Source organism: Mercenaria mercenaria, chromosome 15 (assembly GCF_021730395.1).
Source record: "Mercenaria mercenaria strain notata chromosome 15, MADL_Memer_1, whole genome shotgun sequence".
NCBI lineage: Eukaryota > Metazoa > Mollusca > Bivalvia > Venerida > Veneridae > Mercenaria > Mercenaria mercenaria.
In genome coordinates, this window is record NC_069375.1 from 54,498,392 (window position 1) to 54,526,004 (window position 27,613).

At 36.6% G+C, this 27,613-nt stretch overlaps 1 protein-coding gene across 1 annotated transcript in view; it reads left to right on the forward strand.

Moving 5' to 3' along the window:
- The window catches only part of LOC123554913 (uncharacterized), a 45,204-nt gene extending 18,657 nt beyond the window's left edge, over nucleotides 1–26,547 (forward strand). Inside the window, exons 11-21 of the mRNA XM_053525302.1 lie at nucleotides 811–1,203; nucleotides 1,827–1,921; nucleotides 2,786–2,848; nucleotides 3,168–3,256; nucleotides 4,480–4,555; nucleotides 10,431–10,557; nucleotides 10,839–11,227; nucleotides 15,306–15,422; nucleotides 21,787–21,886; nucleotides 25,172–25,239; nucleotides 25,703–26,547. Of these exons, the coding sequence (XP_053381277.1) occupies nucleotides 811–1,203; nucleotides 1,827–1,921; nucleotides 2,786–2,848; nucleotides 3,168–3,256; nucleotides 4,480–4,555; nucleotides 10,431–10,557; nucleotides 10,839–11,227; nucleotides 15,306–15,422; nucleotides 21,787–21,886; nucleotides 25,172–25,239; nucleotides 25,703–25,790 (1,605 nt within the window). The 3' untranslated portion in view covers nucleotides 25,791–26,547. The remainder of the gene's footprint in view (nucleotides 1–810; nucleotides 1,204–1,826; nucleotides 1,922–2,785; nucleotides 2,849–3,167; nucleotides 3,257–4,479; nucleotides 4,556–10,430; nucleotides 10,558–10,838; nucleotides 11,228–15,305; nucleotides 15,423–21,786; nucleotides 21,887–25,171; nucleotides 25,240–25,702) is intronic.
- Nucleotides 26,548–27,613: the final 1,066 nt, after the last annotated feature.

Here is a 27,613-nt window from a genome sequence, read left to right on the forward strand (position 1 = left end):
GCTTCATCAACTTTGGTCTGTAGCATTGATACAAGATCCTCACCCAATTTGTTGAAATGTCATGCGTCATCAGCTGTTAGACTCATTGTAAGAATTCTTTACTGGGTAACCTAGAATAAAAAGCAAGGTCACAAGGTCATTGAATAGGGAATAAAATCTGGAAAGTAGATCCATCGGAAGCATCGAAAACAATGCAAACAGTGAAAATTGCAGACTCGGTTTGATTGAGTCTGTTCATGAGCAGTAATGGAAAATGCAACACTGCCCACGCCCCCTAGCACCGGCTTAAACCTTGCAAACACTGCAGAGGCCAAATTTTCCACTTTATCTTCATAAAACTTTGTAAATGTTTGTCTATGAAAATCTAGGTCATGTTTTTAACTGAGTTTCCTGAGGCTTTAAACTAGGTCACTGGGTCATACCATAGAAAAACTTTTTTTTACACACTAGATGCCACATTTTTCTACTTGATTATCATAAATTTTTGTGGGAATGTTTGTCTCTGTGAAATTGGTCAAGTTCAAAACTGGGTTTCCTGAGCTCAAAAACTAGGTCACTGGGTCAAATCATAGGAAAACATTGTTCTATTTGATCTTTATCAGAATGTTTTTCTCTGTGAAATTGAGTTAGAGATCAAAACTGAAATATCTATTGGTGATGCTCAAGCAGGCTGTCACTGAAACAACATATATCTAGATTTTGAAAGACATTTTTTGAGGAAAATGCTGTGATAGTATGACTTCTACAGAAACGTTCCATGCCTTGCAGTGTGGGTACAAGTCATCTTGATAGCTTTGATTTACATTGCAGGACATAATGTCAGGCTTACAAGTGACTGCAAACAATATTTCATCAATCAGTGAACAGCACACTCAAGTTCAGTGTCAGACACAAGCCAGTGGTCCATGTCAGACTCCAGCCAGTGGGCTGTGTCAGAATCCAGCCAGAGTTCAGTGTCAGAATCCAGCCAGAGTTCAGTGTCAGACACCAGCTAGTGGTTTGTGTCGTACTCCAGCCAGTGTTCAGTATCAGACTCCATCCAGTGGTCCGTGTCAGACCTTAGCCATTAGTGTTCAGAAAGACAGTAGTGTTTGTAAAGGAAAGAATGTTAGACAAGAAGTGATGCCATCATCTAAACTACAGCAGACCTGTCTGGCTGATAGAATACTCAGTGAGGAGAAAACGTCGACTATTGATACTCTGGTCAGTAATACACTACATTACAAAAATTTTATATCAACGAAGTTTGCCGGTGACATTCACTACAGGCTGAAGAATTCTGTATGAAACTTCTCATTTGTAATTGTTCAGGATTGCTGAAAATGCTTATGCTGTTATGTACACAAAAGAGATTTTTAGCTTGACGATTTGAAGAATAATGAAAGCTATTCTACTTAGCTAGGTCATCGGCATTATTGTCAACATTGGTTGCAACCTCTATTAAATATTTTGCGTGCAAGGTTGTATGACAGTATCCATTGTATTTATGCATTAAAACTTCACACAATAATTCTTGGTCTTTAAACATAGTTACATAGTCCAGGTAGGTGACCCTTATTTAATACCAACCATGACCCTTTTTCCACTCACAAAAGTCATGTTCTTGAAAAGTAATGGGAAAGACCTGATATTGTTAAAAGGAAAAAGAGTGGGTACCCTGGATATGATCCTTTATATGCTAACTAATCTATATAGCGTATTTCGTTGCATATTGCATTGGTCCATCTTTGCTATGTAATTTTGTAATGAAGCTTATTACAGGAAATGACATATACATAACAATACATTCACATTGTATGTTACAGGTAGATGATTGTATGTTACAGGTAGATGACATGTACTGTAAGATGAAGACTGTGTTACATGAAGCACTGGGCAAAATACTTGAGGAAGAAATGCAGAAAGCTTATGATGATATTTGGTAAGAATATGTGTCTTTATTTCATGTGCATATTAGTAGTATTGAACGATGTTAATATTTGGCAGATGCTTGATAAACATGGCTAAGTCATTGTTGAATAGATTATCCCTACTTTTTATGCCCCCACACATTTATGTTGGGGGCATATAGCCTTGCTGCTGTCCGAAGGTACGTCCGTCCGTACACCCCATGTGTGTCAATTCTTCCCACACTGTTAGCCTGATTTTGCTTAAATCTTTCACATATGAACAAGGTAGATGCAGATGACAATGAAGGAAGGAATCTTTTCTGTGACTAATTTTACCACAGTTATAGCCCTTCGATAGATTTGCTGTATGAAATATAGAGAAAAATCTTGTGTGTCCAACTCCTCTTACACTATTAGCCTGATTTGCTTCAAACTTTCACAGATGAACAAGCTTGATGTGCAGATGACCATAAAGGAAGGAATATTTCCTGTGAATATTTTACTGCAATTATGGCCCTTTGGTAGTTTTTTGCTATATAGAGGATGGCACAGTATGTCGAGGCATCCATGTCCTATGAACACAATTCTAGTTTTATGTCATTATGTCAAAGGTTTAGCACATATTGACAAGAGAACTGTTTTGGAACAAAAACTAGATTGTTCACAAATCTTGAATATTCATTTGGTTGTAGGGTTAGGTTTAAGTTAGATTGGTCTAGATACTAAACTACTGGTAGTGATTGATAAAAGGCCATGGATCAAGAGAAGAGTCCACTTTGTTTTTGAGTAAGTTTGTGTGAATGTTGGAGATGCATGTTTTACAATAAGGTCTCTGCATATTTTGTTCACCAAAGAAGTATGAAGACTGGTTTAATGTTTTTCTTACTGAATTTCAGGAAAGATATAGTATACAAGAAGCCACCTTGGGGTTTAAAAGATGTATTAGAGTGTTGGAAAAAGTAAGTTACATACCAAAATTTCTAAAGTTCTTGCACATGCTCAAATTAGCACTATCTTTAATTTTTCCCATGAAAAATTGGCATTTTTTACTCGTTAAATTACAAATAACATGATCTCTTTCAAAAGCTCATCTTGCTATTTGAAGTAAAATCTAATGGAATCATCAAATCTCATATAATTATTAATTTAATAGCACATGGCCTTTGCTCACATATAGTATTATAATTACAGGGAATTGCCTTTCTCTTTAAATGAAGCAATATGAGAAGATGTGTGCTTTTACATAGAATAATATCTAGTTGTTTGTATTTTGTTTAGGCATTGGATTGCAGTATTTGGATTGGTGTTTCCGAGACATCTCAGCGAAAACATTCACCAGCTTTTAGACCATATCTCAAGTCCTAAAGGTGAGAACATTACAATGTTCAATAGAAATTACAGTCATTTTTAGAGCAGAAAATATTATTCTGTATATAAAGAAGAATCAATATAAAACGAATTTTGATGTGATATGATTAACATTATTACCTTATTTTATCTTTGTTATACATTTCAACATGGTTACATCTTAAATTTTTCATCTTACTGTAATTCATGTTCATAGCCATTATACACATGTCAGCTAGTTAAGGCCTTCAATACAATAAAGTGTGCTCTAAAGAAAATCTCATTAACACCTCTGCTACATTTATTGTAAGCATAGTATGTAGCTTTCCTTCACTGATTGTAGAATCTCAGCTCAACATTTCCAAACATTGATTTCATATAATTAGAAAACATTGCGTTACTCAGTCAGGACCAAAGGTTATAAGACTGAGTGTGAAGACCAGTCTCAAATACCTCTGATTGGCTGATTCTGAGCACATATTTGAAATTGACCAATGACAAGGCCTCATTGAAAGAAAAGTATCAAAACCTTAGACCAAACTAATTGTTATAAACTAGCATGATAGATTTACTCTATATACAGAACAAGTGTTGTAATTTCACTCTGTTAACAGAAAGACAGAGGTCTTCCTTGCCAAGTGTTGTTAACTAGTACATGTATAATTGATTTTAGTCTGTATAAGAAATGGCCATGTTGATATATTTTACTCTGTATACAGAAAGATACGGACCTTTCTGTCTAAGAGTTTTGAATTAACTTTATAAATTTTACTGTGTACAAAGAGATATTGGCCTTCATGTCTTAAAAGTTTCAAGTTATAATGATAGATTTTACTCTTTATACAGAAAGATAGGGACCGTCTGGGCCAAGAGTTGTAAACTAGCATGATAGACTTTACCTTGTATTTAAATAGATATTCATATTACTTGCCCTTCATTTGTAAGGGTTCAAGTTTGCAGTTTCTACATGTGACCAGGTGATAGCTACATCAGTAAAAGCTGGAAGGTCAATATATGATCTGAATCATGTCTGTAGAAAAAAACAGGGTAACAAAAAGTATATAGATAGATAGATTTCTGCAGAGCATTTAAAATCATTATAATTATAAAGATTAATTAAGAATGATATAATTACATACATTACTAAAACATTAATCATTTATAGAAGGTATTACAAGCCAGCAGTCCCAATAGTTCTACAGTCTTCATATGCCACATTACTTATGTTTGCTGTTATTTCCAGGTGTTACAGTGAATGTCATATTTGATATTTGTAAGGAAAGCTCAGAAATTTTGGAGGAAGCTTCAACAAGAAATGTGTAAGTACTTACTTATCCTGTAAAACATAGTTGTAGTGATCTCAGGAACTGTGTGCCCCATGTGGTTCTGTGACGATCTCTGTTTGAAAAGAATTGGAACCACTGCCTTACCCTTGCATAATTGTAAGAGGCGCCTAATAGGGTCTTAGCACTTGGTTTTGCTATAACTCTTGTGTTTCCAGCAGTTATGCAAATTTTGATTCCATACCTTATGTTTTTATTTTGATGTAAATGAGATGTGAAACCAAAATTTGTTGTCCTGTTTGGCACCATATAACCTATACTGTTTTGATGCGCCGTAAAACCCAAATAAATAAAATATTCAGGAACTGTGCAGCCTTAGATACAAGGAACACATGTTATTTCCCTGTGTTTGCTTTTCTTTATTCTATATGGAAATTGACAGATATATCAAGGTATATTATTGCAAAAAAACTTAAGTTTTTAGAAGTCGTCTGAGCAAAAGTGCTCGAGGTGAGTTATTGTTATCACCCTGTGTCCTTTGTGTTGTCTGTCATCAACAGTTTAACTGTTAACACTCTAGGGGTCTCCATTTTAGCCCAGTCTTAATGAAACTATGTCAGATGGTCAGAAGATGCTGTCAATAAAATCTTGCATGAGTTGGATAATGGGTCATCTAGAATCAAACACTAGATCACTAGGTCAGATTGTTAACACACTAGAGGCCACATTTTCTACCACGTTTTTATCAAACTTTGTCAGAATGTTTGTCTTTATGAAATCTAAGTCAAGATCAAAACTGGGTTACATGAGGTACAAAATTAGGTCACTTGGAGAAGTGATGGAAAAACCTTGTTAACACTGTAAAAGCCACATCTTTTGTTTGATCATCTTAAAACTTTGTCAGAATGAATGTTTTTATGAAATCTAGATCAAGCTAAAAACTAGATTAACTAAGTAAAAAACTAGGTCACTAGCTGAAATCATAGAACAATATTGTTAACACTCAAAAGGCCACATTTTCTATATGATCTTATTGTTGGAATGTTTTTAGCTCGACTTTTCGAAGAAACTGTAGAGCTATTGCACTCGCCCCGGCGTTGGCGTTGGCGTTGCGGTTGGTTAAAGTTTTTGATAAAGTCAAATATCTCTGTTACTATCAAAGCTATTGGCTTGAAACTTAACATAGTTATTTACTATCAAAGTCTACACCAGGAGAAACAATCCCCATAACTCTGATTTGAATTTTGACAGAATTATGCCCCTTTTTAACTTAGAATTTTTGGTTGAAGTTTTTGATAAAGTCAGATATCTCTGTTACTGTCAAAGCTATTGACTTGAAACTTAAAATAATTATTTACTATCAAAGTCTACACCAGGAGAAACAATCCCCATAACTCTGATTTGAATTTTGACAGAATTATGCCCCTTTTTAACTTAGAATTTTTGGTTAAAGTTTTTGATAATGTCAAATATCTCTGTTACTATCAAAGCTATTGACTTGAAACTTAAAATACTTATTTACTATCAAAGTCTGCACCAGGAGAAACAATCCCCATAACACTGAAATGAATTTTGACAGAATTATGCCCCTTTTTAACTTAGAAATTTTGTTAAAATTTTTGATAAAGTTAAATATCTCTGTTACTATTAAAGCTTTTGACTTGAAACTCAAAGTAGTTATTTACTATCAAATCTACACCAGGAGACACAATTCCTATAACGCTGGTTTGAATTTTGACAGAATTATGCCCCTTTTTAACTTAGAATTTTTAGTTAAAGTATCTGATAAAGTCAAATATCTCTGTTACTATCAAAGCTTTTGACTTGAAACTTAAAATACTTATTTACCATCAAAGTGTACACCAGGAGAAACAATCCCCATAACTCTGTTTGAATTTTGACAGAATTATGCCCCTTTTAACTTAGATTTTTAGCTCACCTGTCACAAAGTGACAAGGTGAGCTTTTGTGATCGCGCAGCGTCCGTCGTCCATCTGTGTGTGCGTGCGTGCGTAAACTTTTGCTTGTGACCACTCTAGAGGTCACATTTTTCATGGGATCTTTATGAAAATTGGTCAGACTGGTCACCTTGATGATATCTAGGTCAAGTTTGAAACTGGGTCACGTGCCTTCAAAAACTAGGTCAGTAGGTCAAATAATAGAAAAACCTTGTGACCTCTATAAAGGCCATATTTTTCATGGAATCTGTATGAAAGTTGGTCTGAATGTCCATCTTGATGATATCTAGGTCAAGTTCGGAACTGGGTCATGTGCCCTCAAAAACTAGGTCAATAGGTCTAAAAATAGCAAAACCTTGTGACCTCTCTAGAGGCCATACTTGTGAATGGATCTTCATAAAAAGTAGTCAGAATGTTCACCTTGATGATATCTAGGTCAGGTTCGAAAGTGGGTCACATGTCTTCAAAAAGTAGGTCAGTAGGTCAAATAATGAAAAAACCTTGTGACCTCTCTAGAGGCCATATTTTTCATGAGAGCTTCATGAAGTTTGGTCAGAATGTTTATCTTGATGATATCTAGTTAAAATTCGAAACTGGGTCATGTGCGATCCAAAACTAGGTCAGTAGGTCTAAAAATAGAAAAACCTTGTGACCTCTCTAGAGGCCATATTTTTCATGGGATCTTCATGAAAATTGGTCTCAATGTTCATCTTGATGATATCTAGGTCAAGTTTGAAACTGGGTCACGTGCGGTCAAAAACTAGGTCAGTAGGTCAAATAATAGAAAACCCTTGTGACCTCTGTAGAAGTCATATTTTTCATGGGATCTGCATGAAAATTGGTCAGAATGTTCAACTGGATGATATCTAGATTAAATTTGAAACTGGGTCACGTGCGGTCCAAAACTAGGTCATTAGGTCAAATAATAGAAAAACCTTGTGACCTCTTTAGAGGTCATTTTTTTCATGGGATCTGCATGAAAATTAGTTAGAATGTTCATCTTGATGATATCTAGGTCAAGTTCAAAACTGGGTCACGTGCGGTCAAAAACTAGGTCACTATGTCAAATAATAGAAAAACCTTGTGACCTCTGTAGAGGCCATATTTTTCATGGGATCTGCATGAAAATTGGTTAGACTGGTCACCCTGATGATATCTAGGTCAAGTTTGAAACTGGGTCACGTGCCTTCAAAAACTAGGTCAGTAGGTCAAATAATAGAAAAACCTTGTGACCTCTATAAAGGCCATATTTTTCAATGGATCTGTATGAAAGTTGGTCTGAATGTTCATCTTGATGATATCTAGGTCAAGTTCGGAACTGGGTCATGTGCCCTCAAAAACTAGGTCAGTAGGTCTAAAAATAGCAAAACCTTGTGACCTCTCTAGAGGCCATACTTGTGAATGGATCTTCGTAAAAAGTAGTCAGAATGTTCACCTTGATGATATCTAGGTCAGGTTCGAAAGTGGGTCACGTGTCTTCAAAAAGTAGGTCAGTAGGTCAAATAATGAAAAAACCTTGTGACCTCTCTAGAGGCCATATTTTTCATGAGAGCTTCATGAAATTTGGTCAGAATGTTTATCTTGATGATATCTAGTTAAAATTCGAAACTGGGTCATGTGCGGTCCAAAACTAGGTCAGTAAGTCTAAAAATAGAAAAACCTTGTGACCTCTCTAGAGGCCATATTTTTCATGGGATCTTCATGAAAATTGGTCTCAATGTTCATCTTGATGATATCTAGGCCAAGTTTGAAACTGGGTCACGTGCGGTCAAAAACTAGGTCAGTAGGTGAAATAATGAAAAAACCTTGTGACCTCTCTAGAGGCCATATTTTTCATGAGAGCTTCATGAAATTTGGTCAGAATGTTTATCTTGATGATATCTAGTTAAAATTCGAAACTGGGTCATGTGCGGTCCAAAACTAGGTCAGTAAGTCTAAAAATAGAAAAACCTTGTGACCTCTGTAGAGGCCATATTTTTCATGGGATCTGCATGAAAATTGGTCAGAATGTTCAACTAGATGATATCTAGATTAAATTTGAAACTGGGTCACGTGCGGCCCAAAACTAGGTCATTAGGTCAAATGATAGAAAAACCTTTTGACCTCTTTAGAGGTCATATTTTTCATGGGATCTGCATGAAAATTGGTTAGAATGTTCATCTTGATGATATCTAGGTCAAGTTCAAAACTGGGTCATGTGCGGTCAAAAACTAGGTCACTAGGTCAAATAATAGAAAAACCTTGTGACCTCTGTAGAGGCCATATTTTTCATGGGATCTGCATGAAAATTGGTCAGAATGTTCACCTTGATGATATCTAAATCAAGTTTAAAACTGGGTCACGTGCGGTCAAAAACTAGGTCAGTAGGTCAAATAATAGAAAAACCTTGTGACCACTCTAGCGGCCATATTTTTCATGGGATCTGTATGAAAGTTGGTCTGAATGTTTATCTTGATGATATCTAGTTCAAGTTTGAAACCGGGTCAACTGTGGTCAAAAACTAGGTCACTAGGTCTAAACATAGAAAACCCTTTCGACCTCTCTAGAGGCCATATGTTTCAATGGATCTTCATGAAAATTGGTGAGAATGTTCACTTTTATGATATCTAGGTCAAGTTCACATGCAGTCAAAAGCTAGGTCAAGAGGTCTAAAAATAGAAAAACCTTGTGACCTCTCTAGAGGCCATATTTTTCATGAGATCTTCATGAAAATTGGTGAGAATGTTCACCTTGATGATATCTAGGTCAAGTACAAAACTGGGTCACATGCCTTCAAAAACTAGGTCATTATTTCAAATAATAGAAATACCTTGTGACCTCTCTAGAGGCCATATTTTTCAGTGGATCTTCATGAAAATTGGTCAGAATAAACGACGTCATACTCATGTTCCTGTGGGGACAGGTGAGCGATTCAGGACCATCATGGTCCTCTTGTTTTGTTAAAATTTTTGATAAAGTAAAATATCTCTGTTACTATTAAAGCTTTTGACTTGAAACTCAAAATAGTTATTTACTATTAAAGTCTACACCAGGAGACACAATTCTCATAACTATAATTTGAATTTTAACAGAGTTATGTCCCTTTTTAACTTGGATTTTTTTTTTTTTTTTACTGGCAAAGCTGAAATTCAGAGTCAAGCACTGAGAAAAGTCGAGCGCGCTGTCTAACGGACAGCTCTTGTTCTGTTTAAAATCTAGGTTAAATTTGTAACTGGATCACCACTTGGGAAAGAACTAGGTAACGTAACATGTGCATAACTCTGCAGAACACAATGTAAGCATTGAAATGCAGTATAAAGAGAACATGGTAGAACATGATATAGACATTGAGAGTTAAAGGTAAGGTAGGCAGCACATATTGTAAACATAGAGAGAGGTATAAGGCTATGTATGGCAAGAACTCTAGAATCATTGAAAGCATCGGGAGAGGTATCATGTATCAATAGAAGATCATTGTAAACATTGAGAGTGGTGAAAAGCAACCTAAGGCAAACATTGTAGCAACACATTGTGTAATTATTAAGAGAGGTGAAAAGAAATATCAGGAGAACACTGTATAAACATGAGATACATGTGAGTGAAAGGCAATGTATGTAGAGACATGGTAAAAGGCAGCATATGAATACCACTATACAAGTACATTGTCAATGTTGAGAGTGGTAAAAGGCAGCATAAGGTAAATACTGTAAACAGTAAGAGAGGTAAATGGCAATGTAAGGCAAATGGTATAGACCACATGGTTAATTTTGAGATAGGTAAAAGACAATATAATGCTAACACTGTAGCACACATTGTTAAGATTGAGAAGTATGAACTGCCTGGTTCTTTCACGAGTCCATTTTAAACAGCAATACATGCATATTTCTCTTTCCTGGCTCTCTACAGTACTGACCTCTTGCATGAGTGTTATTGAACATTGTACATTTCTAATTAGAGATATTACTGTACATTCAGATATGGACCAAGAATCCTAGAGATTAAAAAGACTGTGTTGGCATTGAAGGGCCTGTGTTACAGTATCGCACAGGGTGAAATTAGTGCAGCATCTGTATCTAGTCTAGAAGAGTATTTACAATCTCAGGTAAGATCATTGCTATCAATTACACTCATTGAAAATCATTTTAAAACAGAAACAAGTGGTTGCAGTATGTAATATCAGTGTGATCCCATTTTCCTTGAGAACATAAAGAATTTTTAATGTTTTAGATATTTTAAAGAATATGTTATTTACAACAAAAATTCAAAGTTTTAGTTGATGGTTGATTTTTCTTTTATTAATTTGTTGCAGTAATATGCTGTGAAAATGATTAGATGTTGGATAATATGGTCTTTATGTATTACATGGTATCTGGTTATTTGTAGGTTGGTCAGTCCGTTTTAGGTGGAGGTTTGAATCAAGCTTCTGTGACAGTGACCAGTGATAACAATACTGTGACCAGAAACATGAGTCAGTGTACCTCTAATACCGTAATATCTGCAATAAATACACTCCCATACATCTCTAGTCATCAGGGAAGATTCAGTGGTGGAAGCGAAAATCAGACATTATTACATTCCAATTCTTTTCAAACTGTGTCTAGTCAAAATTTACCATCTGCTTCTTCAATGAATCCAGCTGTTTCCCAGCAGTGTAGTGATCAGACTGTGATAAATGCTGGAAACCAGACATCAGGAGCAGAATGCAGTAGCAGTCCAGAATCAATAGCAGGAGAACGTCTTTCACAAATCTGGAAGTTCATTTATAAATATTGGTAATTTAAAACCTTATTTTTCCTTTTAAGAATACTGTAAAATGATAGGTATTGGAGGAGGATTAATGTTTTGCGGGGAGTCGATCCAGGAAATAAATAGCAAGGAAGATTTTATGAAGTGAAGAGCTGGTATCTGCTATACTGTATAAGTGATGCTTTTTTGTGTCCTCCCATGAGTGGTGGGGCATACAGATTTGGTCTTGTCCATGCATCCGTCTGTCCATCCGAAGTTCTTGACGCGCCTAGCTCAAAAAGTATTTGATATAAATTGATGAAACCTTGCATGAGTCATTATGGTGATATGAACTTGGGCACTTTCTAATTTTCATCTGGCTCCGCCCCTTATTTCCAGAATTATGGCCCCTGACATAGTAAAAATGCACATTTTCACCTTGTGACGCACCTAGCTCAAAAAGTATTTGATGTAGATTGATGAAACCTTGCATGATTCTTAATCATGATATGAACTTGCGCACCTCCTATTTTTCGTCTGACTCCATCCCTTATTTTTAAAGTTATGGCCCCTGAAATAGTCAAAAATGCACATTTTCACCTTGTGATGTGCCTAGCTCAAAAAGTATTTCATATAAATTGATGAAACCTTGCATGAGTCATTATGGTGATATGAACTTGGGCACTTTCTAATTTTCATCTGGCTCCGCCCCTTATTTCCAGAATTATGGCCCCTGACATAGTAAAAATGCACATTTTCACCTTGTGACGCACCTAGCTCAAAAAGTATTTGATGTAGATTGATGAAACCTTGCATGATTCTTAATCATGATATGAACTTGCGCACCTCCTATTTTTCGTCTGACTCCATCCCTTATTTTTAAAGTTATGGCCCCTGAAATAGTCAAAAATGCACATTTTCACCTTGTGATGTGCCTAGCTCAAGAAGTATTTCATATAAATTGATTAAACCTTGCATGAGTCTTTATCCTGATATGAACTTGCACACCTGTTTTTCATCTGGCTCTGTGCCCTATTTCCAGAGTTATGGCCCCTGAAATAGTTAAAAATGCACATTTTCACCTTGTGACCCAGGACCTTCAACATGATAGCTTGATTGGGTTTATGAAGTAGCTGACCCCTATTGTTTTTTTAGGTCAAGGTCAAAGGGGCCAGAATGGTTTCCATCTAATAAATTGAGAACCACTTAACCTGGGACCCTCAAACTTGATAGCATAATTTGGCTTATGAAGTACATGATCATTGTTTTTTTGGTCAGTAGGTCAAAGGTCAAGGTCACAGTGACCTGAACCTTGAAAATAGTTTCCACCAAATTACTTCAGAACCTCTTGACCCAGGACCTTCAGAGTGGGTAGCATGATTGTGTTTATGAAATAGATAACTCCAATTGTTTTGGGGCTTAAAAGGTGAAATGTCAAGACCATGACCCACTTGTTTAGAAATATTCTTGACTTTTACATGTTGCCTGGAGCAAATATGTCTGAATAAAAATCTTTTAGGTTTTGCATGCTTTATTACAGAACTGAATAACCTGAAGTGAATGAGTGTGAATTTTGTGAATTTATGCAAATATCACAAAACACTAGTTTTGTATCAGATTCTTATTTGAGCCACGAATGCTTATTTTTCCAAGATTCTTTATAATAACGAAAACATGATGTGGAATTTTGGCCGTCTTAGAGAGCAGAGCTTGTGAATAATTTTGGGAATGTTTAGGAGCCATTTTAGAGAATGACAGCTTGATGAATTTTGACTTATTGTTTATAGCAGCGGTAATTTTAATCTGTTTGTTTTCTGTTATACTTTGAACTTCAATAACTACAGATAAATTAGTCAACTAATTACTGACAGTGTCCTTCAGTATTCTCCTACTTTAATTTCTTGTTTCTAAAAGTGATCGGTCAGCAGTGTGATTAATAATATCTGTCATGTGTTTACGAATTGGGTAGAAATATCCGTCCCGAGGGCACCTGCGCATTGGGCGGTAATGAGGCTCGCCGAATTACCGCCCATGCGCAGGTGGCAGAGGGACGGATATTTCCATTCGATTCGTAAACACATGACTGATATTTTTTCTTGCATATCGAATACATGTTAGCATTTTATTCTGGCAGACTTTCTTCTTGCACGCCGTATTTTACAAAAGGTAGAAATAGTTTCTTATTAGCACTCTTCTTATAGTGGAGAATGAACACAAAGTGTGGGAAATTAACGTCCGTAAGCAGAAGTGACGTCATGATGTTTTGCGTTACTCACAATAACAAAGTTCCACTTTAGTTTTGTCGTTTGTAGCGTAACGTTATATTCTTATGGCAAACTAACGTATTTTTAATCGAGAAATATACTATAAGGAAAGGAGAGAAACTATCAAGGTACCTGCTTTTTAGCTCACCTGAGCCAAAGGCTCATGGTGAGCTTTTGTGACCGCTCAATGTCCGTCGTCCGTTGTGTGTCGTGCGTCCGTCAACATTTTCTTAAAAAATCTTCTTCTTGAAAACTACTGGGCAAAATTACACCAAACTTCACAGAAATGATCCTTGGGTGGCCCCCTTTCAAAATTATTCAAAGAATTGAATTCCATGCTAAACTGTGGTTGCCATGGCAACCAAAAGGAAAAACTTTAAAAATCTTCTTGTCCAAAATCGCAAGGCATAGAGCCTTGATATTTGGCATGTGACATTATCTAATGGTCCTCTATGAAGATTGTTCAAATTGTGCCCCTGAGGTGAAAAGAGGCCCCACCCCGGGGGGTCCCAAGTTTACATAGACTTGTATAGGAAAAAACTTTGAAAATCTCCTTGTCTGAAACTGCAAGATCTAGGCCATTGAGATTTGGTATAAAGCATTGCCTTGTGGTCCTCTATCAATATTGTTCAAATTACGCCCCTGGGGTGAATAGAGGCCCTGCCTCGGGGGTCTTAAGTTTTACATAGACTTATATAGGAAAAAACTTTAAAAATCTTCTTGCCTGAAACTGCAAGGCCTAGGCTTTTGATATTTGATATGTTTCATTGCCTTGTGTTCCTCTAACAAAATTATTCATATTTTGCCCCTGGGGTGAAAAGAGGCCCTGCCCTGGGGTCCCAAATTTAACATAGACTTATATAGGGAAAAAAATAAAATCTTCTTTTCTGAAAGTTTAAGGCCTAGGCCTTTGATATTTGGTATGTAGCATTGCCTAGTGGATCTCTAGCAAGATTGTTCAAATTATGCCCCTGGGGTGAAAAGAGGCCCCGCCCTGGGGGTCACTTGTTATGTGAGTTATATAGGAATAAATACTTAAAAAATTATCAGATCATATTTCCTAGACTGTTTAATTATAATTACCTGATGACCCTAAGTGATTAGGAGTCACTTGACTGTGGCCTTGACCTACTGACCTACTTTCTTGTTTTTTAAGATACAGCCTTGAAATTTGTATGACATGTACAGTTTTGCACACCAATCTCAAAACTGACTTTCAGTGACAATGAATTTGACCTACTTTCTAATATTTTTGCATCAGTTTGCCATTTGAAACATGTGGCTCATATTACCCAGGTGAGCAATTCAGGGTCATCATGACTCTCTTGTTTCTTTAATATTTTACATAAACAATATTTTATTAGTACATGAACCACTAGTTGTCATTAACAGCATGAGAGTCATCTGGCATGGGGGGTGCCAGATGGGTTTTGCCGGCATGGGTAAAATCACCGGAAACACCAGTCCGGTGTGCAAGAATAATGCTTCCCAATAGTAATCTTAGTTTCAGATGTTTTTTTGTTAACATTATATGAGCCGCACCATGAGAAAACCAACATAGTGGCTTTGCGCAGTCTGGTCAGAATCCATGCTGTTTGCTAATGGTTTCTGCGCAGTCTGGTCAGGATCCATGCTGTTTGCTAACAGTTTCTCTAACTGCAATAGGCTTTGAAAGCAAACAGCATGGATCCTGACCAGACTTCGCGGATGTGCAGGCTGGTCTGGATCCATGCTGGTCGCAAAGCCACTGTTTTGGTTTTCTCATGGCGCAGCTCATATAAGGTGTTTTTTTTCACATCTTAACATAAAATTTTCTTAGTGATAAAATTATTATTGAGCTAATCTCTTACTGTGATTTCAGTGATGAAGTTTACAGAACAGTGTCTGGTAATGTTGGTCTTGATGTCTTGAAGAATATTGAACCAGTTTTAAAAGTTCTAGTCTCAACTTCTTTGGAATTGAGGAAGTATTATGCAGGGTAAGAGGTTGTTTCAATTTCAGATTTTTCTATACCATATACAGGGTTCGCACAGGCTTGAAAAGTACTTGAAAATGAAGGGCAGTCTTGAAAAGTCCTTGAAAACACAATTTGTCATGAAAAGTGCTTGAAAATTGCCCAAAGACCTTGAAAAGTACTTGAATTTCTTATTTTCTCGTATGCTAGACAATTAAAATCTCCCCAAAAACCAAATGTAAATCTTTTAGAATAAAATGGCAAGTTTCGAACAATGGGCAGAGCTACGAAAACGCCGTAATAAAAAAAGGTCGAATGTGTTCGGGACGAAAGCAAAGCTTGGGTACGAATGTTTCGTACTTTCTGTTTAGGGAATAAGGTCAGTAATTCGGTCGAAAATGTGCTTCCGTGGTGTAGTCAAAAGAAGTCCATAATAAATAGATCCTAATTTTCCCATTTTCTGCACAATTTCATGTAGAACGAGTGCTTTAATCACACTTTTTCGCTACTAGAATACATTCTGCATGAAATGAGACGGTTTTCATGTTCATACAACCCACATGGCAAGTTTTGCAGATCGAAACCGGAAGTAGGTGTTTATTGCGCGGAGGAGAGCAAATATGCGCCATTTTTAGGGTAGCAGACCACAACTGACTGGCATTTCACTAGGAACTATTCAACCCCCTATTTTCTTTTCATTTTTTCGTTAATTTGTGATAGAACTTTCATGAAAAATTGGTGCAGGAAAAAGTGATGTTCTCTAAAGATACGTAAAGACGACATGAAGTTGTCGTTTTTTATATGAAACAAAGAAGGATTTGAATTACTGACCTTTAACCTATAAGAGCTGAACTAAGACTTTTCTCGAAACACATCGTAATTAGTCTTTATAGCCATAAATTGGTTGTATATGATATAGAAGAGTGTTTCCAATGCAAAATAATAATGAAATTTGAAAAATTTTGAATTTTGACCTTATTTTATGTACATGCGTCTATTTCAGCAGCGATTTCTGGGATTTAAAAGCCAATACTTTGTCTCCAGAATGTCAGGAAATGCACAAAATGCATCCTTCTGGGTCTTATTCATGACGGAATGAATGATATTTCAGAATCCCAGTGAAAAATGATTTAAAAAAGTGAAACTTTTACCAAAATATACAATAAAAGGTCCATAAGGCCAAAAATTAGCCCTGTAAACGGGTAGGGGTTGGCTTCTATTAAATGTCTATATTTCTCCAAAATCTCGAAATTTCACAATGAAACTTGGCAATATGTTTGGTATTACATCTTTCTTGGAAATAGAGATGAAAATGATGTGAAATTTGATAAGAAACATTTCTTATAGGAATAAGGTCAGTAATTCGGTCGAAAATGTGCTTCCGTGGTGTAGTCGAAAGAAGTCCATAATAAATAGATCCTAATTTTCCCATTTTCTGCGCAAATTCGTGTAGAACGAGTGCTTTAATCACACTTTTTCGCTACTAGAATACATTCTGCATGAAATGAGACGGTTTTCATGTTCATACAACCCACATGGCAAGTTTTGCAGATCGAAACCGGAAGTAGGTGTTTATTGCGCGGAGGAGAGCAAATATGCGCCATTTTTAGGGTAGCAGACCACAACTGACTGGCATTTCACTAGGAACTATTCAACCCCTTATTTTCTTTTCATTTTTTCATTAATTTGTGATAGAACTTTCATGAAAAATTGGTGCAGGAAAAAGTGATGTTCTCTAAAGATACGTAAAGACGACATGAAGTTGTCGTTTTTTATATGAAACAAAGAAGGATTTGAATTACTGACCTTTAACCTTTAGCGTTGTCTCCCCTGACTAAAATGGCGTCAATTCGTCATGGAGCATGAATCGCAATTATTGTTATGGAAAAGTGTGTGACAGTCTTATGGTACCCTCACCCCAAACAGTTACCATTCTGTTTGCATCATCAAGTGCTAGTATTTCAAACTAAGTATAAAAAAATAATATACTTAAAGCAGAAATTATATGGACAACATTAATAAAATATTTCAAACCATGTTTCCAGACAGTAAAATAGCGAAAAAGTTTGCTCTTGGTGAAAGAAAAACTGCCTATATCTGTGTATTTGGCCACTTTAAAAGCTTACTGATTGAAAAGATCAGGGGACCATTTGTCGCTCTGATTGATGAAACTTGAAATAAAAAGATGCAAGAAAAACAGATGGATCTTCATATTAGGTTTTGGGATGCAGAATCACAGAAGGTAGTAACACGGTATTATGGTTGAATAAGTCCTTGAAAACTATAAGACTAGTGCTTGAAAAGTCCTTGAAAAGTCCTTGAATTTGACTTGGCCTTGTCTGTATGAACCCTGATATATTTTAGCTTATAAGATGCATTATTAGGAGTCATATTTCCAGTTCAAAGATTGGGGAGCATCTTATAAGCATGTACTACAAGAGAATTAAAAGAAAAAGAAACTCCAGCATGTCTGATGTCTGGTGTCTTATAAGCGAAAATATACGGTAATCCATGCGCAGTGTGACCTGAGAATACTTCCAGGTCTGGAGCTTTTGTCCAGTTTTCACAGATGTTTAGTATTATCATAGACTTGATTGAACTTATCAGTATTGTAAAAATAGCAACTTTGGGGGGAGGGGGGTGGGTATGTTCATATCGTAATGCTCCCCTTCAAAGAAGAAGAGGAGGTATATTGTCTTGCTCATGCAGATCTGTCTTCCGGCTGGTAGACAATGTAGAATGTTTGATGTTTAATGGTCAAACTTTATTCGATGATTGCCTGTGTTCAGTAGATGAGCCCTATTTCTTTTTGGAGTCATTAGGATGTAGCTCAAGGTCACAGCAATCTCAAGACTGACTGACAGTGGTTTCTGATCAATAATTAAAGATTGCTTAGGTGTATTAGACGAATTGTTGTAAATTATTTTCAAAGAAATGTCTTGAAACAGTTTACACTACAGTATACACATAAGAACTTGAGGTACACTTTGAGAGTCCCAACCATCAATGTATAAGTGATTCAAAATAGAACTGTATGTATTATAATAAAGACACTGTGAAATCATTAATATTTGTGGGGGACTAACTTTCGTGGTTGAGTCAATCCAAGAAATTTAATCCTAACGAACAAGTAAAATTCCCATTCATTTTATGTTCAAAAGTTGAAATCCACGAATTCATATTCCCACGAAATTGCCATTTTGACCAAAACTATGAAATTTCATGCCCAGGAAATCAAATGATTTTTAGCTCACCAGAGCCAAAGGCTCAGGGTGAGCTATTCTGATCACTCACCATCCAGCGTCTGTCATCTGTCGTCCGTTGTCCGTCCTCCATAAACTTTTTCTTTAAATGACATCTTCTCATAAACCGCTAGGCCAATTTCATCCAAACTTCACAGGAATGTTCCTTGGGTGAAGCTCTACAAAAATTATTCAAAGAATTGAATTCCATGCAGAACTATGGTTGCCATGGCAACCGAAAGGAAAATCTTCTTCTTAAAAACCAGAAGCCCTAGAGCTTAGATATTTGGTATGAGGCATTGCCTAGTGGACCTGTACCAAGTTTTTTCAAATCATGACCCCGGGGTCAAAATTGACCCCGCCCCAGGGGTCACTTGATTTTACATAGGAAAATCTTAAAAAATCTTCTTCTCAAAAACCAGAAGCCCTAGAGCTTAGATATTTGACATGTAGCATTGGCTAGTGGGCCTCTACTAAAGTTGTTCAAATCATGACCCCGGGGTCAAAATTGACCCAGCCCCAGGGGTCACTTGATTTTACATAGATTTCTATAGGAAAATCTTCAAAATTTTTTAAAAAATAAACCAGAAGGCCTAGAGCTTAGATATTTGGCATGTAGCATTACCTAGTGGACCTCTACAAAGTCCGTTCAAAATTGACCCCGCCTCAGGGGTCACTTGATTTTACATAGGAAAATCTACAAAAAATTTCTAAAGATAAACCAGAAGGCCTAAAGCTTAGATATTTCACCCGTAGCATTGCCTAGTTGGCCTCTACAAAAAATTTTCAAATCATGACCCCCGGGATCAAATTGACCCTGTCCCATGGGGTTACTTGATTGTACATAGAAAAATCTTCAAAATTTTCTAAAAATAAACCAGAAGGCCTAGAGCTTAGATATTTGACTTGTAGCATTGCCAAGTGGACCTCTACAAAACTGTTCAAATCATGACCCCCAGGGTCAAAATTGACCCCGCCCCAGGGGACACTTGATTTTACCTAGGAAAATCTTCAAAATTTTTCTAAAAATAAACCAGAAGGCCTAGATCTTAGATATTTGACATGTAGCATTGCCTAGTAGACTTCTACAAAATTTGTTCAAATCATGACCCCACCCCATAGGGTTGCTTGATTGTACATAGAAAAATCTTCAAAATTTTCTTAAAATAAACCAGAAGGCCTAGAGCTTAGATATTTGACACATAGCATTGCCAAGTGGACCTCTGCAAAACTGTTCAAATCATGACCCCCAGGGTCAAAATTGACCCGCGCCCCGGGTGGCACTTGATTTTACATAGGAAAATCTTCAAAATTTTTCTAAAAATAAACCAGAAGGCCTAGAGCTTAGATATTTGACATGTAGCATTGCCTAGTTGGCCTCTACAAAAAAAATTCAAATCATGACCCCCGGGATTGAATTGACCCCGCCCCATGGGGTTACTTGATTGTACATAGAAAAATCTTCAAAATTTTCTAAAAATAAACCAGAAGGCCTAGAGCTTAGATATTTGACTTGTAGCATTGCCAAGTGGACCTCTACAAAACTGTTCAAATCATGACCCCCAGGGTCAAAATTGACCCGGCCCCAGGGGTCACTTGATTTTACATAGGAAAATCTTCAAAATTTTTCTAAAAATAAACAAGAAGGCCTAGATCTTAGATATTTGACATGTAGCATTGCCTAGTTGACTTCTACAAAATTTGTTCAAATCATGACCCCACCCCATAGGGTTACTTGATTGTACATAGAAAAATCTTCAAAATTTTCTAAAAATAAACCAGAAGGCCTAGAGCTTAGATATTTGACATGTAGCATTGCCAAGTGGACCTCTACAAAATTTGTTCAAATCTTGACTCCCCAGGGTCAAATTGACCCAGCCCCAGGGGTTACTTGATTGTACATAGGGAAATCTTCATAAATTTGCTAAAAATAAACCAGAAGGCCTAGATCTTAGATATTTGATTTGTAACATTGCCTTGTAGACTTCTACAAAATTTGTTCAAATCATGACCCCTGGGGTCAAATTGGCTCCGCCCCATGGGGGTTACTTGATTGTACATAGAAAAATCTTCAAAATTTTCTAAAAATAAACCAGAAGGCCTAGAGCTTAGATATTTGGTGTGTAGCATTACCTAGTGGACCTCTACAAAATTTGTTCAAATCATGACCCCCTGGGTCAAAATTGACCCCGTCCCAGGGGTCACTTGATTTTACATAGGAAAACCTTCAGAAAATTTCTAGAAATAAACCAGAAGGCCTAGAGCTTAGATATTTGACATGTAGCATTGCCTAGTGGACCTCTACAAAATTTATTCAAATTATGACCCTGCCCCAGGGGTCACTTGATTTTACATAGAAAAATCTTCAAAAAATTTCTCAAAATAAACCAGAAGGCCTATATCTTAGATATTTAACATGTAGCATTGCCTATTAGACTTCTACAAAATTTATTCAAATCATGACCCCTGGGGTCAAATTGACCCCGCCCCATAGGGTTACTTGATTGTACATAGAAAAATCTTCAGAATTTTCTAAAAATAAACCAGAAGGCCTAGAGCTTAGATATTTGACATGTAGCATTGCCTAGTGGACCTCTACAAAATTTGTTCAAATCTTAACCCCCCAGGGGCAAATTGACCCAGGCCCAGGGGTGACTTGATTGTACATAGAGAAATCTTCATAAATTTGCTAAAAATAAACCAGAAGGCCTAGATCTTAGATATTTGATATGTTACATTGCCTAGTAGACTTCTACAAACTTTGTTCAAATCATGAACCCCCGGGGTAAAATTGGCCCCGCCCCAGGGGTTACTTTATTGAACATCGGAAAATCTTCCAAAAAATTTCTAAAAATCATCAGTTTGACATTTGAAACATGTAGCTCATATTACTCAGGTGAGCCATCTAGGATCATCATGACCCTCTTGTACAGTATTGCAGGGGTTGAACAATAAGTGTGTGTGAAAGAAGGTGTTCCATTGAGCAGAGTCTGAGCCAATAAGTTGCAATATATATCTGTCTATGACAACAAATCTTGTTAATATTTTTGACAGTATTTATATTAAGTTTACTTTGATATAAAACTCAGAACCATTATTAGGTTAAAATATGTTTGTATAAGTGTTGTTAATTTTTTTTTTTGCAGTCTGCTAGAGCTACCTGTCCCTGATTTAAAGAATCGTGAGGAAGAATTTACAGCTCTAAGTCATATATGCAACTCTTTCTTTACCAAACTAAATGTGCAGGTATATTTGTTATTTCTTGTCATTCAGTTTTAGTCTGTCAGACATGCTCTTATCCTTATGTTCTTGAAGGTCAGTGCAGCTACCATAATAGGCCACGCAGAAAACATTGGTTGTATACACGAAAGATAAAACATCTGTGAGCTTACCCTTATATCATTGTCCAGTCATTAAAGATGGTTTACTATATCCCAAGATACAAAGTACAAAAGTATATAGGGGCTGACATGGCGTCGGACATGGCTTTAAATTAGTCCGTCCATCTGTATTCTTGTCCGATCCATATCTTCTTAAGATTTTCATAAAACTTACATCAGTAATTAACCTCTTCAAGAGGACTTGCAGTACCCACAACACAGGTCACTATGTCTAAGGTCAAGGTCATACATGGGGAAGGGGGTCAAATGTCAGATTTGTCAAACTCATTGTCACCTCTATATCTTCTAAACTGCTTATAAGATACTCATAAACCTGCATCAGATATTTACTGCATTAAGATGACATGCAAAGCATTCAAGCAAGACAGGTCCAAGGTCAAAGTCACACTTGGAGGTCAAAGATCAGTTAGCTTAAAGGCGTACGCTAGAATTCCCTGTATATGAGATGGGCGAAAATTTTCCCTATAACAGAATTTCTTTAAACTTTGGATATTGAAGGACAATCATCTAAGAAACAAAAAAATGCAATAAAAATCACAGGTCACCGGATTTGAAAAAGAGTTATCTGCCCTTGAAAAAGTCATTTTTGGGGGAAATGCCATTTTCAAGGGCAGATAACTCTTTTTCGATACCGGTGACCTATGATTTTTATTGCATTTTTTTGTTTCTTAGATGATTGTTCTTCAATATCCAAAGTTAAAGAAATTCTGTTATTGGGAAAATTTTCGCACCAAATTCTAGCATACGTCCTTAAATTTGTGTACTCTTCAGTTCTCCTTGACAAATGGTGTGACTTTCAAAATTTTCATCAAGACCACATGCAGAGTCCACAACCCAGGTTCAAGGTCATCTATGAGGTCAATCATATCAGGTAGCAAAATTCAAATTTGTGTCGCTCAATATTTTCTTTATCAGTAGAAGGATTTTCATGTAATAAGCGTCAGTTGTTAACCTCGTCAAAACAACATGCAGTGCAGAGCCTATGTCATTAGTTTCAAGGTCAAGGATAAAGGTCATGATCACAACATTTTACTAACCCTGTAACAGAGTGGGATCTGATGGTATTTATCACCTTTGGTGATAGCTCAAGTATTTAGCTTGTCTGATTTTGAAACAAAATCTAGGAAGTATTGTTACTTTTTTGTCAGTTTTGGCATTTCTTGTTTAATTTTTTTTTGTTAAGATTACTTGTATATTGTAAGAGCTATAGCTTTGACATTTTGTACCCTTCATTATTATCATTATAGGTCATGAATCATAACTCTGACTTGCATTTTGTCAGAATTATAGCCAATATTCTACATAAAAAATCAGAATTTCTTCATTAAAACTTTTGTTAAGACACACTTTCCTTGACTGCTTTAAGAGCTACAGCTTTGAAACTTTGTATACTTGTTTATTGTCAGACAGTTAGTTAGTAGGTAAAGAAGCATAGCCTTCTTGCATTTTATCAGTATTATGACCCTTTTTATATTTAAACATTAGTATTTCTTAGACTTGCCCCTCACCGATGTGGCTTAGAGCCTAACTCGGGGCGTTTAATTCTTCATGTGACGCAGCCATCCAGGTTGGTGGTTCTACTCAGGTACCCGCTCGTGATGAAATAATGCACGGAGGGGCACCTGGGGTCTTCCTTTCTCAGTAAAAGCCGGAAAGTCGCCATATGACCTATAATTGTGCCGGTGCGACTTTAAAACCAACAAAAACAAAAGTATTTCTTAGTTAAAATTTTGTGTTGGTCCAATTGTCTTGAATGCTATAAGCTTTTAAAATGTTCATATTATTTCATCATGAACAGGTGAGTCAGGTAAGGAACTGTTATTCTGTTCTTGTGTATTGCCTAATGTCAACACTTGTAGACAAGCATTAGCACCTGCAGTGGATGCTCTTGTAACATGTGATCGAATATTTATGCCCCCCTTCGAAGAAGGAGGGGTATATTGTTTTGCAGATGTCCGTCGGTCTGTATGTAGACCAATCCGTTTCTGGATGATAACTCAAGAACGCTTAGGCCTAGGATCATAAAAGTTAATATGGAGGTTGGTCATAACCAGCAGATGACCCTAATTATTTTGAGATCAGTAGGTCAAAGGTCAAGGTCACAGTGACCCGGCACAGTGAAACGGTTTCCGGATGATAACTGAAGAATGCTTGGTCCTAGGATCATGGAAGTTGATAAGGAGGTTGGTCATAACCAGTAGATGACCCCTGTAGATTTTGAGATGAGTAGGTCAAAGGTCAAGGCCACAGTGACCCGGAACAGTTAAACAGTTTCCGGATGATAACGCAAGAATGCTTGGGCCTAGGATCATGCAAGTTGATAGGGAGGTTGGTCATGACCAATAGATGACCCATTTAGATTTTGAGATAAGTAGGTCAAAGGTCAAGGTCACAATGACCAGGAACAGTTTAATGGTTCCGGATGATCTCAAGAACGCTTGGGCCTAGGATTATGAAAGTTGGTAGGTAGGTTAATCATGACCAGCAGATGAACCCTATTGATCTTAAAGTCAGTAGGTCAAAGGTCAAGGTCACTGTGACCCGGAATATTTAAACCGTTTCAGGACGATGACTTGAGAACGCTTGGGCCTCAGATCATAAAACTTGATAGGGAGGTAGATTATGATCAGCAGATGACCCCTATTGATTTTGAGGTCAATAGGTCAAACGTCAAAGTCACAGTGACCCAGAACAGTTAAACTGTTTCCTGATGATAGCTCCAAAATGCTTGGGCCTAGGATCATGAAAATTAATAGTGTGGTTGCTCAATGACTAGCAGATGACCCTTTTTGATTTTGAGGTCAATAGGTCAGAGGTCAAGGTCACAGTGACCCGGAATAGTTAAACGGTTTCCTGATGGTAACTCAAAAACGGTTGGGCCTAGGATCCTGTTTGCTCATAATCAGCAGATGATCCTTTTTGATTTTGAGGTCAAAGGTCAAGGTCTCATTGACCCAGAACAGTAGAACTTTTTTGTACAGTGACCAAATAGTTCCTGTTTCTTGTGCAGTTACTGAATGCATCAAGGAGGCATTTCGTGTTCTACGAGCTCTTGTTTGATTTCAGTCAGAATTTCTCTGTATATATGTAAGGAACATACTTCATATTAAATTACTGAGGATATTTACAGGAAGATGTTCCAATTGGTTTGGTCACACCTTTACAGCTGCTTATAGTGTACAGCAAACCTGAGCACAGGTAGGTCACACCTTCACAGCTGCTTTATAGTGTACAGCAAACCTGAGTACAGGTAGCTTTAGTTATGTCCATACAGCTTCTAACAATGCACAGCAAACCTGAGTACAGGTAGGTTTGGTTACGCCTGTACAAATCAAAAGAGTACAGGTAGATTTGATTGTATCATCTACAGCTTCTAAAAGTGTACAGCCAACCAGTACAGGCAGGTTTTGTTACGCTACATGTAGATTTGGTTACACCTAGGTAAGTTAGGTTAAGCTTCTACAGCTGTTTTTCAGTGTAAAGCAAACCATTCTTATAGGCTTCACCTCTACAGTTGCTTATAGGAGTTGTTTAAAAAATCTTTTGCTTAGATTTAGAAAAGTAAAGTTTTTGTCATTAAGAGATAAAATAGTCTTACAGATTGATGATACACACCTGAATTTCTGAAAGAATACATAATGAGAAATTTTATGACTTTCAGAGAGACATTGGGCAATTTCCTTACACAGCTTGATGAAATGTTAAAGATGATGTATCAGTGTCTTCATAAACTCTGCCCCGATGACTGACATGTTACACCAACAACCAGCCAAATTACATGGTTCTCGTTTTCATAAAATTTGCTCAGATGACTGACATGGTACACCTGCAACCAACAAGATTACACCTGAAATCAGTGTCTTCGTAAACTCTGCCAAAGCAGGTGACACATTACCTCTGCAACCAACAAGATTACACCTGAAATCAGTGTCTTCGTAAACTCTGCCAAAGCAGGTGACACATTACCTCTGCAACCAACAAGATTACACCTGAAATCAGTGTCTTCGTAAACTCTGCCAAAGCAGTGACACATTACCTCTGCAACCAACAAGATTACACCTGAAATCAGTGTCTTCGTAAACTCTGCCAAAGCAGGTGACACATTACCTCTGCAACCAACAAGATTACACCTGAAATCAGTGTCTTCGTAAATTCTGCCAAAGCAGGTGACACATTACCTCTGCAACCAGCAAGATTACCCCTGAAATAAGTGTTTATAAAAATTGCCAAAACAGAAGTGCTACACCTGCAGTGTTATGATAAATTGCCTTGAAGACCGATACTGTTCTCAGTGATAAATGACCTTTATAATCTTTTAGAAACATAAACATTTGTTTGCACAAGCTTCATCTAACTGAACTGTTTCAGTTTGCAGTTTATCAAAAATGGTAACGAATATCAAGGTTAAACAGATCATAGAAGAATAAATTTGAAATTTTGTGTATGAAAACAAAAGATTTTCGTTGCATGAAAGAAGCCTTACAAAATTAAAATGTTGATCATCAGCTTTGTTGCTAATATTTTTTTTTTTCAGAAACACTATTTTAGCTCAACTATTTAACCCTTAGCATGCTGGACACGATTGTTTCTGCCTTTGGGACTAGTGAAGATCTTGATCAGCCTGCACATCCGTGCTGTCTGATCAGGATCTGCACTGTTCGCTATTAAGTCAGTATCTTTTTGGTTAGCACCCCTTTGAACAGTTATTGGTTCTGTCCAAATTCAAAGATGGACAAGTTCATTATAGAAATTTAGCAGGGTAAGGGTTAAAACTTTTCAAATCTGGGAGCTTTTGTTGACACCAACAAACACCATTGTTAAGATTGTGAAATACATCAAAATATTTTGTTAAATGGTGCAGTTGAAAAATGCTAAATCTAATGCATAAACATCTTGAAAACAGAATCTATATTATAGTGTTCATTCTCCTATTAAAATTGATAAATCCAATGAATGCATGCTTCCCTAAACCATAGTTTACATAAACACTTCTCAGACAGGAAATGCATAGGTATGTTTTAGTTCCAGCAGACTAAATTGCAAATAATGTCATCATCATTTGACACTTAAACTATGTTTTATGTAAGGATCTTCATAGTACTAAAACCTACATCTTGAATCTTTCCACTAAACAGGATTTGGTCACTAATCATATCATTCAAGCTTGTACATTAGAAGTTGCGTAGATGATGAGCAAGACTGAACACATAATCATATTAAGCTTGTTTCATAGCCAATTCAAGATCTTATACCCACTAATTTATCTAATTGTTTAAAGTCATGTCTTACTGCTGTTAAGGTCCATGTGAAAAGATTTTGTATATGCAAACTGGTAAACATCTTTGAGGTCAATAAAATTTCTGGCTAAATCCTGGAACGATTGAAAATTAACAGCTACACATTTCATTCAGTCGGTTCACGATACCTTTTCTTAATATACCACTTTACCACATTATCTAATAAATGTTAAAATTAATTGCTTTAAAAGAATTTATCCAATGGAGAGTTTTACAGGTCTTGCATGAAACTTCAATAAAGCTTTTTAGCTCACCGGAGCATAAAGTGATCACTC